General features: G+C 42.2%; 1 protein-coding gene across 1 annotated transcript in view; it reads right to left on the minus strand.

The window, feature by feature from the left end:
• The window catches only part of TRMT11 (tRNA methyltransferase 11 homolog), a 48006-nt gene extending 43792 nt beyond the window's left edge, over window positions 1-4214 (minus strand). Inside the window, exons 1-2 of the mRNA XM_026649830.2 lie at window positions 4117-4214; window positions 826-891 (exon numbers count right to left, since the gene is read on the minus strand). Coding sequence (XP_026505615.2) covers window positions 826-891; window positions 4117-4203 — 153 coding nt within the window. The 5' untranslated portion in view covers window positions 4204-4214. The remainder of the gene's footprint in view (window positions 1-825; window positions 892-4116) is intronic.
• Window positions 4215-16736: the final 12522 nt, after the last annotated feature.

Here is a 16736-nt window from a genome sequence, read left to right on the forward strand (position 1 = left end):
TTCAGACTGTGACACTCCCTATTTCCCTCCCCCGCCCCCCCATTAGGGTCTCCTATTATCCCCCCCATTCAATTTGTGTGAACCTCCATACCCTCATGGCAGGAGCTCCGTGTATCCCATTCTCAATATGAGGTTCCCCCAATCTCCATCACTTGGGGATTCTGTGTGCCCCCCCCCATAGCTCCTCCCCTTATTCCTGGGTCTCCCATTCTCCTCTTCCCTGCCAGGGGTTCTGTGTGCCCCCCACTCCTCCTATAGCAGGGTCTCCCATTCTTCCCCCCATACCATTATTTGTCTGTGAGATAAGTCATTCAGGGTGTCAGCATTTAAAACTCTCTTGGGAGGATGAGCAGGAGTACTGTTATGCTGGACAGTGTTGATGGTTGCCATCAACGAGTTGTTTGAGCAATAGACAATTGCAGAATGCTTGAAGCTGTGACTGTGCTAAATATAGCAGCAGCACCACATGCCCTCCATTTCCCCCTCTTTTGGTCTTCCAGTTCTCCCCAAAATCAATAGAGTTCTGACAGCTGATGTTTAGAGTGTTCCCTAAAATTTTGGTATTGACTGGATACAGATTTCAAAAGTTTTTGCGTTACATGCACACAAACACACACAGAAATGCCATAAAATTGAATGTAAGGCCGCCACAAACTCCACCAATGACAGTTTTTGGAAAATGCTCTCTTCTCCCAAGCATCTTTGAAATTTGATCAGCTACTCAAAATGAATAAAGATAATACAAAGAAAACACATAAGTCAAGTCAATCTATCGCAAGTAGCCAATATATATATTTGCAAGTAAAACATTTGGACTCAACTTACATTTATACAAATTTCTTGTTGACTGCTGAATTGTCCACCACAAAGTGAGAGCAAGGACTTTATCTCCTACAATGAAAACATTGTAGGACAAAAAATTTTTAGAAAACAGAAGTATTGTTCCCATACCATAATTTCACATACTACATCTACAATAACTTTATACTAGAAACAAAATTTCAAAGAGACTTCAACAACAATGTTATGATAGTTCTTATGTCCAATATCAATTCATAGGAGGCGCCAACTATTAAAAATCTTAGGAGAGGAGAAAAATCTGACATTGTGGTAGCGAATGACTACTTAAATGTTACTTAAATATTCCACTTGGAAAATTAACTTTTTTTTTTTTTTTTAACTACAGCCTAAAAGTACCCTCTGATAGCAGTAATCCATTGATTAGTTATCCAATGCACAATGGGATTAGGTCAAAAATTAGCCTAATCATTTTATCAAGCTCCAGTGTGCTTCATTTTTATACTTAAATCTCTCTGAAATTGCTAATATTTAACACGGTTGTACACCCACTATAACTATAATTGAATTCTGGGTAATGGGTCTAGTCATAGAAAGATTCAAGTGTATTAGCGAGGCAAGCCCTTCTTGAGGAAAACAATGGCAGGAGTCCATTCTTTCTGCTTCCTTCTCTGCTTACAGAGATCTTGATAACTTGCTCTGTTGGATGCATTTTCCATAGTAACTGAAATTAGAGACTGTAAACTGAAGCAGGAAGATTATGAATCCCAGAGCAACCATTAAATACTAAGGAACAAGAGAATAATGAACTAGAATAGGCTTTCAATCTCTGATGTCTCTGTTGTTGCTCGAGATACTTCTCTTGGAGATCTATCCATATCAATAAATATCCTGAAAGGATGAACTTCCCATTCATTTTCTAAAAGATGACTACCTATACCCTCACAAAATTATCCTTATAAATACATATGCCTACATTTTATTATGGACTGAGAATTACATGGGGATGGAAGACAAAAGGAAGAAGTCATTCAGTATTCCCAAAAATCACCGGATAATGCTAGTCATCCACTGTTTTAGTAAGACTGCTATTATGACCATTTTCCCCTTCTATTTTCTATAGAAATTAAGAGGATGCTAGAGTTTTCCAAAAGCAAGTTACTCGCCAGCTTGCACAAGGTGAATAAAATGCCATTAGTTGTTTCATTATGATCATAGTAGTCATGGGACCACATGGGTACATGAGAAGATATTACATATGGGTTGGTGATGTTTCCTGACAATGTTAAAAAGGAGAGTTTATAATTACAGTAAAATCTTTGTTATCCGGCATGTTGGGGGAATAGGGGATGCTGATAAGTCAAAAATTCCGGTTAACTAAGAGAGAAGGAGTTTGGGCGTGGGAGGGGTGTGGGGCAGAGATTTGAGGTGAGGGAAGGGTTTTGGGGTGCCGGATCTGGGCGGTGCTCACCTCGGGCGGCTCCCCGCAAGCAGCAACATATCCCTGCTGCTCCTAGGTAGAGGCACGGCCAGCAGCTCTGTGCGCTGTCTCTGCCCACAGGCGGAGCCAGTGATCGGGGTGGGGCGGGGGCAGCGCACGGAATCTCTGTGGCCGTTCATCCACCTAGGAGCAGCAGGGACATGTCGCCACTTGCAGTGAGCTGCCCGAGGTGAGCACTGCCCAGATCTGGCACCCCAAAACCCCTCCCATGCCCCAAACCCCTGCCCCGAGCCCCCTCCTACACCCAAACTCCCTCCCAGAGACCACACCCCGCAACCCCTCCCAAAATGCCAGTTTCTAGAGCTTTCCAGCTGGTAAAGTGCCAGATAACACAGCTTTTACTGTATTTGTTTCCAATAGCGCCCACAGTGTGCTAGGTGCTTTCCAAACATAATTCCAAACTTCAAAGTGGCCTTAATCATCTCTGAAAATCCTACCTGGTACAGAAGTTTGAAGAGAAGACAAGACACTCTGTGCCCTGAAACAGCCAATGAAGATATATTCAGTAGAGCTAAAAAATACACTCATGTATGTTTTTTGCTCCTCGCTCTTTTTATATGTATCTATGGGTGTGTATCTATGGATAAAAGACCTGTGGCATGGCCACAACTGGCCTGGGTCAGCTAACTTGGGCTCGTGGGACTAGAAATCACTCTGTTGATGTCCACACTCGGGCTGGAGCCCAAGCTCTGGGACCCTCCAGCCCAAGCCCGAATTTCTACACAATGCTTTTTCAGCCCCGGAATCTGAGCCCCACAAGCCTGAGTCATCTGACCCAGGCCAGCAACAGATTTTTTATTCCTGTGTAGATACACCCTATGAGACAGTTGGGTTTGCTTTGTTTTTGTTGCTTTGCTTACTTAGTGTGCCTAAAATTTGACTATATAAACCTCATCCCTTTCCCTGTCAATAACACCATCACCAACAACACCAATGTACAAATAAAGTAGCATCTTTTTACAGAAGCTGTTTCTTACGATCTATAAATATCACTAACTGCTACAAATAGCACATTTCTACACGTAGCAATTTCACAAGAAACTCTGCAGGCCTTCTATGCCTGAAAGAAGCCACTAGATAACTAAAACCCACCAATCAAACACCTGCTAAAACTATTCAGCAGGATAATTCAATCCAATTTACTAGATTTATTCAGCTTTTGCAACCAGTTATGCCTCTGGGGACAAGACACCAACAGAAATGGTACATATGTAATTCTGTAAAGACTCCATGTTTGTTAGAACATAAGAATGGTCATACTGGATCAGACCAATGGTCCATCTAGCCCAGTATCCATCCCCTGTCGGCCTGTCCCAGCATCTGGCAGTCAGAGACTTAGGACACTTAGAGCATGGGGTTGTTGTGTTCCAATCATCTTGACTAATAGCCATTGCTGGACCTATCCTCTCCCTGTTGCTGGGTTCACGTTTAATGACTGCAGGGCAGAGCTGGGACGATTCCCTCCGCTAACCCACATACAGAAAAGACAAGCAAGCTTGTGGGGCCATCTCAGCCAATGGGGCACACACAAGCCAGCTCGATGCCAGGCTGGGAGGGACGGCACAGTCCCCAAAGAGAGTCACAGCAACCCTCCCTCCCGCGATAGGGGGGAAAGCGAGAGAGGAGCCTGCCCCACGAGCGGGCAGGGGCCGCTGGCAAGGGAGGGAGCGGGCCGGGGGGGCTGAGGTTTGCACGCCCCCCCCCCTCCGCTCGCACACACCGATGGTGCTGCAGTGACGAGGTACCCCCCGGCTCCTGCCCCGCAGGAGGCACGTACCCAGCAGGGGCTGCCCCGCCCCCTGCGCCCCGGCTCTCACCGGCAGCCGGAACTCCAGGTTCTCCTGCGCCAGCAGCAGCAGGTAATACGGCGGAGGCCCGCGCGCCATAGCCCCGCCAGAACCCATGGAGTGCTCCGCCCAACCCCGCATGCGCCGCCGGGGGGGGCGGAGCCAGGGGGCTGGGGTGGGCGGGGGCTCGTGCAGGCTGAAGCGCGGCGGGGCGGGGCCTTGGGGCGACTGTGGCCCCTCGCTTTGGCCCGTTACGGGCTCACGTCTGCGGGGAAGAGCCGGCCGCGCCACCACGGCAATCTGACGGGCTCTGGGGGAGCCCGAGCCCGCCCCCATTGCAAGGGGCCACCCCCCCCCCCCGGACGTGACGCGACTCCTTTGACCCAACAGGGTGCTCAGGGAGCCGCGGGGGCGGGGGCAGGGGTTAACCGGAACGGCCCCCTGCGAGGCTAAAGCCACCCCCAGCTGAGGCTGCGGGGGAGAGGGGAGGCGCCGTGCAGCGGGTCTGTAACGGGGGCGGGGGCTGTTTGAAGGGATTGGGGGATCCCTTATCTGGGGAGGGGAAGGAGCAGAGCCCGGGGGACGGGGAGCTCCGAGGGGTGGGGTTGTGTGAGTCCAGTGCCCAGGGCAGCAGGAGGCCTGTGGAAAAGACTCTCCAGAGAGGCCAGGGGCTGATGTGGGGTCTGACAGAGCTCGCTGGCTGGCTCGGGTGAAATTGGGAACCTCGGAAGGAAAGGTTTAGGCCTGAAAGGCCAAAGGAGGTGGTATTTCATAAGGACTCAATTGAACCCCAGGAAGAGGAGTGTCACTTTAAGTACTCTTGCCTGCAAGTATGTCACTGCGGGTAGGGTGCGTGTGGGGCCACGCTGTGCCATGCCCTGGGATGGGACCCTGCCACACTGGTGCTGCAGGGCAGCATTGGGAAAGGGAGCTTCAGAAAAGAGATTGTTATTGTATTGTGGTAGGGTCTAGGAGCCCTAGTCATAGACCAGGACCCCAGTGTGCTAGGCACTGGACAAACAGAACAAAAAGATGGGCCATGTCCTAGGGAGCCTACAATCTAAGTATAAGACAAATTATGTAGCTAAGATGCCTCATTTTATTCCTGGTTGGATGCCCAAGTAGACCCTAAAGATCCAATTGCAATTTTCAAAAAGATATGGGTTATGCCTAGTGCCGTGGCCAACAGCCTTCTCTCCCCATCTCAGGGAAGCAGGTCATAATGTCCAAAATTATGTTTGAGCCTCTGCTGTTAAGCTCGCCTATGTTTCACTACCACTATATATTGTTTTGTAAAATACTCTGTAATATATTGAATATAGAAGATGCTTTATACATATACATTGTTCTCCATTCCAGTACTGACCTACCAAGAAAAACAAAGAACAAAAAAAAAAACCTGGGAATCAATTAGAAGCAAGATGGTTTTGGCAGCATCCGTGGTCTATAGGTAGTACTCTGGCAGTGCAGGAGACCCGACTTCCATTTCTGGTCCCAATTTCACATCCTATCTCTCTTAAGCCCTATGTACTCTAGGGAATTGTTTCAAAAACTTCCCACCCATTTACCTAGCTTTCTGATTCTGGCAGCTGTTTTCAGCACTAGGTGGAAGGGACTGTCTTTAAATGCTTTGGGCAGCACTACCAACTTTAATGGTGTGACATACAAATGTTACAAAATAATACTACCTTAGAGTTTGGAAATGGTCTTGAGGGCAAGAGGCTTTCCCCTCTGGAGGGCAGGAGTACTCATGTTGCTCACCATTGACCCCTCCAGCTGATTAAGGAGTGGCTTTATATAAAAGATGGACTAGAAAGCATCAACAGTTTCTGAAGGGAATTGCATCCATTTTTTCACACCAAAGGGGACAGTAGCCATTGCATAGAGTTGTGAGGATGGGAAGTAAATGTAGATGGAAAAAATGGAGAGATACTCAGGATTGTGACAGACATGAGGACCCAGTGGACAAAAAAGGCAAACTTTCTTTCTGTATTTTTCTTGAAGATTTGTTCTCCTTTGTTTTGGGTTCCCCCCTCCAACATCTAGGTGTGATTACTGTAATTCCCTACTGGCTGGTGTCTCTATTTTGCTGACTGAAAGGTTTAGCTTATCCAGATTTCACTAAGCCTTTTATTAGCACCAGACCAACTCAACACTTAACTTGTGTTTTCCAGCTTTTTGTTGTTGTTGTTGTCATATGATAGCTTTCCTTGTAGATTTTAAGATCTTGCTCATGACTTATAAGTGCTCCATGGACTGCATTCTTTATATATTTGTGTTCAGAGGTTGGAAAGAGCTGCTGTTGGCTGATGCATTACACTAGAACTTCTGTGGTTACCTTGTTGGTTTCTGCAGAATTTAAACTTTCACTTTAAAAATGTCTAGCCCTTATAATCTCAAAGAAAATATTCCAAATTTGAACTGAGGCAGTACTGTCTGTCTGAGTCTACAGACAGAACAGCTTTGAGAGATGTCAGCTAGCCCCCTTTGTCTCAATATCTTAATGCTGAAACCTAATTTTGACAGATTTTTTATCAACATTGTTAACAGTTTCACTGCTAATGATTTCAGCAGAAACATCCAGCTAGTCTGGGATTGTTGACAAAAGTTTGGGATTGCAGGAAGAGATTAGCAGAAGGTCACCACTTTTATTTTTCCAATCTGACCCATTTGAGCTTTTTTAGCCATTTAGTCTCTGTCTTGGCATCTTGTAAGTAGGAGTTATCTGTTCCATTGTTTAAAATTAAGCTCTTTGAAGAGATGATTTTCTCTTCACATGCGTCTCATCTATGGAGTGTGTTGCTTTCTGTTGTCAGGAACTCTGAATACGTCACTGTATTCCAATTATACTGTTTTCTAAACGGGTTAAGAGAGTAAACAAATAATCTTGTTTCGGGGGGAGATTTAAAATTTTAAACACCTCATGCAAATAGCACCAGATAAGCTTTTATATTTCTATTGTATTTTAAATATGAACCAACTGCATGCACATGTGAACACAGATACACATCATGTTAGTATTATCTCATAAAATTTTGTTTTCACATTTTCACTGTAGATGCTAAACAAAAGCACAAGCTGAGTCTTTGTAATGAATGTGCTGCTCAATTCTGCTTGTGACTGCACATCTAATAGCTATGATTTATACAGAATGTTTGATCCTGAAAGAATCCAAACAATTTTACAGATTCTATATTATATTTTATATATAAACCATTACAGTACTATTGAAAAGTAGCTGTTTTGAGGATGGAATATGACAGCCATATTAAACCAACAACATTGCATAATTGATTTTAGGAGGGGAAATGAAGAACAATCCCTCTTTTCAGCCTACGGGGCGAATTTTAGGTAAGCAGTATGTAATTATCCAAATTGGAATTTGACCAGTACACTGGAGTTAACACCCCCTTCTCCTGTAGCAAGTATCATGGGATCTTATAATGATCACGAGTTTGAATGGGAGTAGGAGAAATCCTCAAAACACTTCTGATGAACAATGATTTAACTCATGCTGTTGTTTTTCTAAATTATATTTCACAACCGTTGTGTTATTTAAAAAAAAAATCCCCCATGCATAATTCCAAAACCATTTATAGTAAAAATGTTTTAGGGAAGTCATTCTTTTTCCACCCAGAAATACTTCATTGTGAGCATAAATTCATTATAATTGGCATTGAAGTTTACACATTACAATGCACTGGAACAGTTTGGGAATGCCATTCTTATTTATTATTAATGGAGTATTTCTATATCGGAGTTCACTAGAAGCAGCACTGCAGTCTGCTCATAGACAAATTGCCATGAAATTTTAACTTTTAAGTTATAGGAGAACATACAAAATATCTTCCCATGCATTGTTATCAAACTGATCAGGTTTGTGTTACTGTAAATTAAAACAGTAATTAACCCATCCACCCCACCCCCAACTGGGGGGAAAACACCTACAGCTTTTCTCTTGTATAGGATGGACCTAGTATGTTAATTTTAACAGCCAAAGTATAAGGCTGGTATAAAGAAAAGACTAATACAAACGGATCCATCTCTATAAGTGGGACAACTACACATGATCTTTCTGTATATCAAATAATTATAGCTGCACATGAGCTGGTTCCATGTATCTTATCCTTTTCTTTTCTTTTAAATGAAATCTAGGACAGCCCATGTATATCATTTCCCACATGCAAAACTTCTTTTGACTGCAGTGCTGCAGTGCACATTTTCCTTAGCAGGCATCCGTGACTTTGCTGTACAGCACAAGCATATTAAGGGAGTGCCATCTACTCTAGTCTTACACGCTTCAGTGTTATTTGAAGTGCATACTTGTAGATATCAACATTTGTTGGGATTCCATTTCCTTTTCAGCCTGTGTGACCACTGAAATCCTTCTTAATACACTGTGCAACAGTGTATGGCATGTCACAAATGAGGGGATAATGTTTTCTGTAAAGAGTAACTAACATCAACTTTGGGAATCTTCAAAGCATGGTTCGTGTGTCCACCTTAAGTGTATAAGTAGAAGAGAGAAAATCCCCACCCCTTAGCACTTATTGGTGGGCTGTTGCTTGATGACTGGTTTGTTTTGTTGTCTGTCAGCAGGCAGCTGCATTGAACAGGTCAACAAATACAGTAGCAGAACAGATTATTTGGGTATGGTCTGTGCTACAGAGGGTGAAAGCTTTATAAAAGATGCAAGTGCATGAAAAAGTAAGTAAATATTATAATGCATTTTTATTTCACAAAGGCTATACTGTATTGATCCCAAGCCTGCTGGGCTATATGGTATATCTGTCTGGAAACTGAAGGAAATGTGTGTCCTGTAACAGACTCAAAGTTTAATTTGTTTAATTTATGGACCTACATTCTTTCAGTGACTTCAATTATTTAATTAGGGTTCTTTTATGTTCTTGATTGTTGTTGAGTTAGGAGCAGACATAATGACATGTTCAGATTTTTACTGTATTCTTTGGCCTAAGCCTCCAGCCCTAAGTCAGGCAAAACTCCAATAGAAATCACCAGGACTTTTGCCCGAGTAAGGACCGTTATTTTCAGTTCATGCAGTTGTACAATTGAAAGAAGTGGAGGTAGAGGGGCTTTGGGTGCTACATCTGCTACAAGATGTGAATGGGTTTGTAAGAAGATGAAAAGACCCAGAAACTATTTCATTTTTTATTACAATATTTTATATAAGCACTTAAGGATCTTTAGATAAGAGCGATATGAATGTAAAGTGGTGTTTTCCTCCACAGCTGTGAGTGCATACAGGAAGTTGCTGTTCTAGCAGTGCATTGCTTTGACTCCTGCTTGGATGCCACAAAACATTCTTGAGAGATGGAGGAAAACAAAGGGCAGAGTGCTGGAGCCACCAGAACCCAACTCACTGCTGTAGGTGACCTGAGGAGAAGCTGGCAGAGCTGGGCAGAAGATCACATTGATTATCAGAGACAGAATCCATTCAGCAATGATAGCAAGCCCGTGATTAAGTCTGTGCATCCCCAGAGAGGAGATCCCATCTATGGAAGACCACCTGAAGGGTCTAAAACAGAGCAAAGAGGGAAAGATGCCCACACACATGTGGGAAAGGAAGTGGAAGAGCTATGCTTGATCATGAGAAATATTGGGGAGAAAGGAGAAGATGGAAATGTAAGAGTGACATTCCGACAGCTGTTTGAAACATATGTGACTATTTCCAATAAAGTAGTGGGAATCCTGCTGAGAGCAAGAAAATATGGGCTGGTTCAGTTTGAAGGTGAAATGCTTTGGCAAGGAAAAGATGACAATGTCATCATCACCTTACTTGAATAATACTGATGAATGTTTCCATTTAGGAAAATAAACCATGTAAATGTCAGCTTGATAAAGGTTTATACAGCACAGGGGTGGTATGGAAAACCAATGAAGAGGATGAAAAATATTTTCATAGAATCCTAGAAGTTGGAGATAGAAATGATGTAATGGGTCAATTAATCCATCTCTGTGCCCTTTTCCTTCACAGCTTTGTCTTGTCTACTTCTAAATGTCTCAAGTGATAGGGCTTCTCTTACGGCTCTGCATAATTGAAGTTAAAATTCTTTACTAACTTACTACCAGTCTGCACTGGGTCTTGTAGCAGTGAGTTTAGAAATAAGCACAGAGTAAAATCCATCACTGAATGTGGTGCCTTGCTAATGAACCACAGTTGAATGCTTGGAGATGAATTAATAAACTTCAGTTTCATTAAAAAAAAAAAAAAAAAAGCTGTACCTATGGTACAACTTTAATTATTTTCACATATTGAAATTGTAATAAAATACATGCAAACTAGCCATAACTTCACAAGGTACTTGAAAAATTCAAAACCTCCCAACTTAATGAAATGCTCCTTACTTAAATATTCTGCAGTTCCAGCAAGAGCATTTGGTGATTTCATAAGTTATGTGTTCCACTTTATGTATTTTTTGGAAGCCAATTTTTTTTGATGTGGTAGAAAAATATCTCTTTGCTTTCTTTCCCACTACCTTTTTAAGTGTCTCTATGCTTTTTTTTTTTTTTTGGTCCTGTTCTCTTCATGCTTACTTCTCTCCCAAGAAGTTTACATGGTAGTCTCTGCTATGCCCTTTCCAGGAAACCTGGAAGTGCCCTTGTAAAGGGATTTTATCTAGGCCACCTCAGAAGGAAGGCTGCCACATAACACAGGGCCTTTGAGGGCAGAAAATGTAAACTAGGCTAATGCTCATGGCACTGAATAAAGAGGATGATTCCCTTGAAACAAAATACAGCAATGTGCAACTTTTAGAAGTAAGAGCCCTGGGGGAGAGGAGATGACAGACAGTAGAGTGCCAAATAGACATTTAATCATGCAACACATAATCATATACCTCATTTGGCAGATGCAGAAAGACAGAGTGGTTTAAATTCTATGCATTTTCAGAATTCTTCAAAAAGAGGAGAAAGAATGGTCTTATGGTTGAAAAATGGGAACTAATAGATATGGATTCTACTTCTGGTTCTGCTATGGAGTTCCTGGACTTTTCTACACTAGAAAAATTAGAATCTGTAATTCAAATTGATGCATCAATACCACTGGAACCTGTAATATACTCAGGAGCCCTGTTTACACTACAGTTTCCCTCAATGCATTTGCATCCAGTGGGAATAACATATTCCATTTTTGACACTGTAGATTCAACTCCTTGTGTGATACTGACCAAGTGTCTTAACGGGTCTGGTGTCTCAGCTTCCTCATCTGTTAAATGAAGACTATTCCCCTGCTTCAGAGGGATGTAGAGGGTTAATTGAGTGCTCTGATAGACTCAGAAGGAGCTTGATAAGTTCAAACTATTATCAAGCTACTAGAGATAGTCAAAAAATGTCAATTAGCCTGTGAAAATTTTTAAAGGAAATGAAAATTTGTCAGAAAACTTTCAAAATGGAAGTTTTGAAACAAAGCTTCATTTCAGTTTGAGTTGATGCAAAGTTTGGTTTTCAATTTTCATTCCCCCTAACCTCTTCTCTCCTTTTACCACTGGAACAGGAGAGACAAAAAGAAAATTGAAAACTTTTCAGTTTTAGTTGAAACAATTGCTTGTTTTGATGAAAATCAAACTTCAAACAATACAGAAAGCTTGAAAATTTTCATATTCAGACAGCCATTGGTCAAAACTTGTGCTTCTCATTAGCTGTAATAGTGCATGTGTATTGTATGAAGATGGACATATAGTAGAATCAAGTTTTTTAAAATACATTTATAGCTAGTATGCTTAAGTTTTAAATGCTGTAACCCCATTGATTTCTCATTACAGTAGTGGATCATTCCTCCTAGGAAGTGTTTTTTAGGTAGGACAAGCCTTGATGGGTGACCAGTGGTACAGATCAGCATTGTTGGGGAAAAGCAAGCAACAGCCTGCCTCTCTTAGAAGTGGTACCCCAGTGCTCCAGCCCCATTGGGATGGCATAGAGAGAGGCCAGTTAAGCCCCAATGAAATGAGTGAGGAAAGGCTAGTCTTGTGGAGATGGGACCTGCCAATTGCGCTCTATCATACATACATAGGTTACTAGACAATTTAGTGAGAAGGTCACTGGGGATTCTAACTGCAACAAGATGTTTCCTGTTCACAAGTTATGCACACAAGTCCCCTAAAGACTGGTAAATCCTTCTGAGTGATAGCAGGGGATAGTTAAGCATGTAAGAATCACCATACTGGATCAGATCATAGCTCTGAGTTCACTAGCCTGCAGGGGTGTGTGCAATGGGGGGGGGGCAAGCCCCTCCCCCCCAATCAACTAGGGCACAGAATTCAGAGGCCAGGGCAGGGAGAGTGAGCTCCTGGGCCGGAGATAACAACTCTTCCGGCCCTGGAGCCACAGCAGGAAAGGCAGCTCCTCCAGCCTGGAGGGTGGAAGAGTGCCAGCTCCTCTGGCCGTGGGGGCACAGAAAGTGCCCTGCCAGAAGTGGACAAATTTTTATTCCCATACATGCCCCTGCTAGCTTGCTTTCAGCAACGGCTAATACCTTAAAAGAAGCTTGAAAGAATGGGGCTGTCCAATTTGTTCTCTAATATACAGGGGGTGAAAAATAAAATCCTGAGCTTGTCTAGGTTGTCAGGAAACCATTAAGTATAGGGGGTAGAGCATGAGACTGGGATGCAGACCTGGCTTCTAATCCCAGCTCTGATATTCACTAGCTGTATGTATGATGCAGATCAAATACTTAATCTTTCTTGCCTTAGGTACCACAGTGTAGCATGGGGTAACTCACCTTTGAAAAGCACTTTGAGATCTACAGCTGAAAAAGCACTACATAACTGCACATAATTCATTACGATCAGCTAAATTGATTACAACCACCACTGCCACTCATAAGAGAGCATGTAGAATATATTAGTTTACCAGGAAAATTTTTACCATTTATTTTTATTGGGTTGGGTTCTGTTTTTTGATATTTTAAATTGCCACACATTCAGTAGCAAATGTTTTTGATAATATTAAAATTCCTACTTTTGCTCTGCCAAGTCACTTTCTTTTCTTCCTTCAAATCCTTCCTAAAAGATTAACTTTTTCTGGTTTCCCCACAAGTAATGAATAACTTAACATAAGCTACCAAAAGAAAAAAAAACTTCTTCATCTTCCAGTTGTGACCTGTCCACTCTGTGTCTATTCAGCTGAGAGTGTACGTTCTGTGGGACAGGCTTTATCTTGTGAAGCATTGAGCACAGGGCCAGCAGTTTAATAAATTTCATCATGCAACAGTTGAACATGTGAGATGTTTTTCTTATGCAGCACCTTTTGTTAACACCAGTTTAAAATAAGGTGGGCAAACTAAAAGTGTTGATCTATAATTAGCATGCTAGGAATACACCCCAAAATAACTTGAAGGATCATTGTCAACTTAAATTACATTAGTGGAACTTTTTGTATTTATGATGCTAAACAGCCCTGTCACTAAAGATGTGTAAGAAAATATTTCCTTTTTACTTGGCGCTATCAAATGCAGTGTTTTAACCATATTACTGTTTAGTTGCTGGTACTTACTTTAGCATTAATCTCAAGCTCTGTTCTCAGTGCGGGAAAAGGAAAATTTACATTGCAGCTTAAGGGTATGCCTAGACTGGAACTGGAATCTGTAAATTTAAGCTTGAGAACACAGCCATTCTAGCTATGATCAAGTTAACAGGCTAAAGCATATAGCCACAGTGGGATGAGGGGCTACTCCCCAAACTATGATCCCAAGAGACCTTAAATGGGTACTCAGGCAGCTATCCCACCCCCCTCCCATTACACCTCCACCCTTTTTAGCACACTAGATCAGTCAGAGCTAGCATTGGTATGTCACCTCAAGCTGGAATTTACACCTTCCAGCTCTAGTGTAAAATATGCTCAGTCACAGGCCCTGCAAGAAGGTGGTGTTGCTGAATTGCTAGCAGAGCTTTTGATGTTCCTGAGTTAGTGGCCAAAAGGGTGGTTTTATTCCTCTTAGGAGCCAGGGCTAGGAAACCCCTTCAAACCCTAGGCCCCTGCAGGCATTAGTGGAACAATAAACGTGAGAAAAGCTGCTTCAGTCTCCAGGCTCCCACATGGGTCCACAAAGGAACAGTGGCTGAGGCAGCTGAGACCACTTCCCAGGCTTCCTTGGAGCATCCCCATGAGCAGAGGTAGGTAGAGTGGTGTTCGTTTCTTAGGGGATGGGGGGAGCCTTTATTTCAGTGCTATTAAAGAGGGTGGGAGAAACAAGTGGGGGAGAAGAAAAGGAACAAGCCTGTCCCCTGTCTTACTAAAAATAAAACCCTTATAAATATCCATGAGGAGCAGGAAGCTTTAAGAAATCAGGAAACTAAAAGATTCTATCAAAGTTTTTTTATCTTACTTTTTTTATTTAAGTTATTAACACTGACAGTGCCCCTTTCAAGAAGCAAATTTACTACTCCCAACAGGTCCACCAAGAACTTCGTCAGCCCCCAAAGGAAACAAAGTGAAAATCTACACTGAGAAGTACTTCTCCAGGTCTACAATGGCAAGCTTACAGCAGCAGAGCTGTACCGATACAGCTGTGCCACTAAGATCGCTCGTGTAACCACATTATGCCAACAGGAGAGAGCTCTCCTGTCGACATAAAACCAGCTCAACGATTGGCGGTAGCTATGTTGGCGGGAGATGCTGTCCCACCAACATAGAGTTGTGCACACAAGTGCTTACGCCGGCAAAACTCATGTTGCTCAGGGTGTGTTCCTCCCCCCCCGAGTGATAAAAATTTTGCCGACGTAAGTGCTAGTGTAGACATTGCCTAAGAAAAGCAGTGTGAGGTTCTGTTTGTCTCAATTTCTGTAGCTCCATTTACAATTAAATGTTATCAGCCAGCCCTGTACACAATCTAATCTCAGAATCAAGTTGGCTTCTTTCAATCTTGCACATCATCACAAAGGTTTTTGCAGGCAAAATTATGCCCTCATTACACCTTTACAACCCTATTGTGTCCAGTGAGGTTTGCACACACATAACTGGCTGGAATTTACAAAATTCCATTGATGCTCAAGATGTAATAAAATCTAACTTGATATGAGGTGTTGATCTTTCATGAGGTAAAAATTTATTAACTAAAATTGAATAGGCAATTCTAAATATACACAGCAGCTGAGTAAGGCTGTCCTGTTTATACATTGTCTCTTTCCAGAGTAGAGTCTCATTTTAAAAGTACAGTTGGGCATACACTGTACACTAAATTCCCAATTTAATTTTACTCTGGGAAGAATGACAGTATGGGCAAGTGCATGTCTAACAGGGCAACAGTAGGGTCTACTGCCACATGCAAACCTGACTATGACTCAGCTATAAAGGATTAGTCTTTAGTTGGTGAAAAGGTCATTCAGTCTTTGACCTTATTACCTACCAAAAACGGAGTAATTGCCAATTATGGTGTTTTGTGATGTAAATACCCATCCCCTTATGAACTTGATTAAAACTAAATTTTGTTTATATAAGACACTGAACAGCCATTAAATGGCAATGTGGTTTTGTTGTTTTGCCATTACCAGCCTAGACTGAATTGGAACTAGCAACCCAGAAGTGAAAGTTTCTGTTTCCGATTAACAGTTTCCATCACCATCTGTCCCACTGGAGTTTCATTCTAAGCACTGAATGTGACCCTATCTACATTTTCTATACCAGAATTAAGATACTTTTCATTTTCACATTTTAGCAGCTCTGCAAAGGTATGACACCTAAGAATAAAACAGTTAAATTCAACCATCCACCTCTGACAGAATTATAAAATATTCCAAGAAGCCTAGGTTAACATTTACTATTTCTGGTTTTTATTAAGCTTTTCCACAATATTTTAAAACTGGCTCATAAAAGTAGCTTGTAATGATGCATATCAGTTAAGTATAGTTATATAAATTAACTCACTACCCCAATATTCATGAGCAGTATTTTTAACACTGTTTTAAAAAAGATATTAATATATTGGCATCCTAATATTTTAATCAAGTTAGGATGTGTGAGTTGATTCCCTAATTATTGCAAGGAATGAGTCAAAGTCTTCCTAGCACCAATCTGAAATAAACCAGACTCCAAAGTACTGTAAGTTACATGCCAATCCCCTGTAACAAGAGGATCAAGACACTAACACTACATCTATATTTGGAGCTGAAGATGTGTTTCCCAGCTCATGTAGATGTACCGGTGCTAGCTTTGATCAATCTAGCATGCTAAAAATAGCAGTGTTGCCAGAGTCGCACAGGCAGCAGCAAGTGGCAGCATGGGTTAGCTGCCTTGAGTAGGTACCCACTGGGTCCGGGTGGGATACAATCAGGGCAGCTAGCCCATGCGACAGCTCACGCCTGCCCCGCTATTTTTAGCATGCTAGCTTAAGGAAAGCTAGCACAGGTATGCCCGGGAACCACACCCTCAGCTCCAACTACAGACATAGCCTAAGTGCAATGTCTCAGAGAAAAGATAGACAGAAGTAAGCTCTTTATGGCAGGGAATTTTGTTCTTTGGTCAGCATATTCTTAATACTTCAAGTACTATATACAAATAAGGTGTTACATAAATAAACATTACAAAACATTGCATCACTAAGGCAACAGGATCTGTGGAAAGGACTTCAAGACTTCTCAGAGAAACCTGCAGGTGCAATGGATAACCACAACCTTGGCTGTTAACACGTAGATGCT

The sequence above is a fragment of the Terrapene carolina genome, unplaced genomic scaffold (assembly GCF_002925995.2).
Source record: "Terrapene carolina triunguis isolate 2854851 unplaced genomic scaffold, T_m_triunguis-2.0 Scaffold85, whole genome shotgun sequence".
NCBI lineage: Eukaryota > Metazoa > Chordata > Testudines > Emydidae > Terrapene > Terrapene triunguis.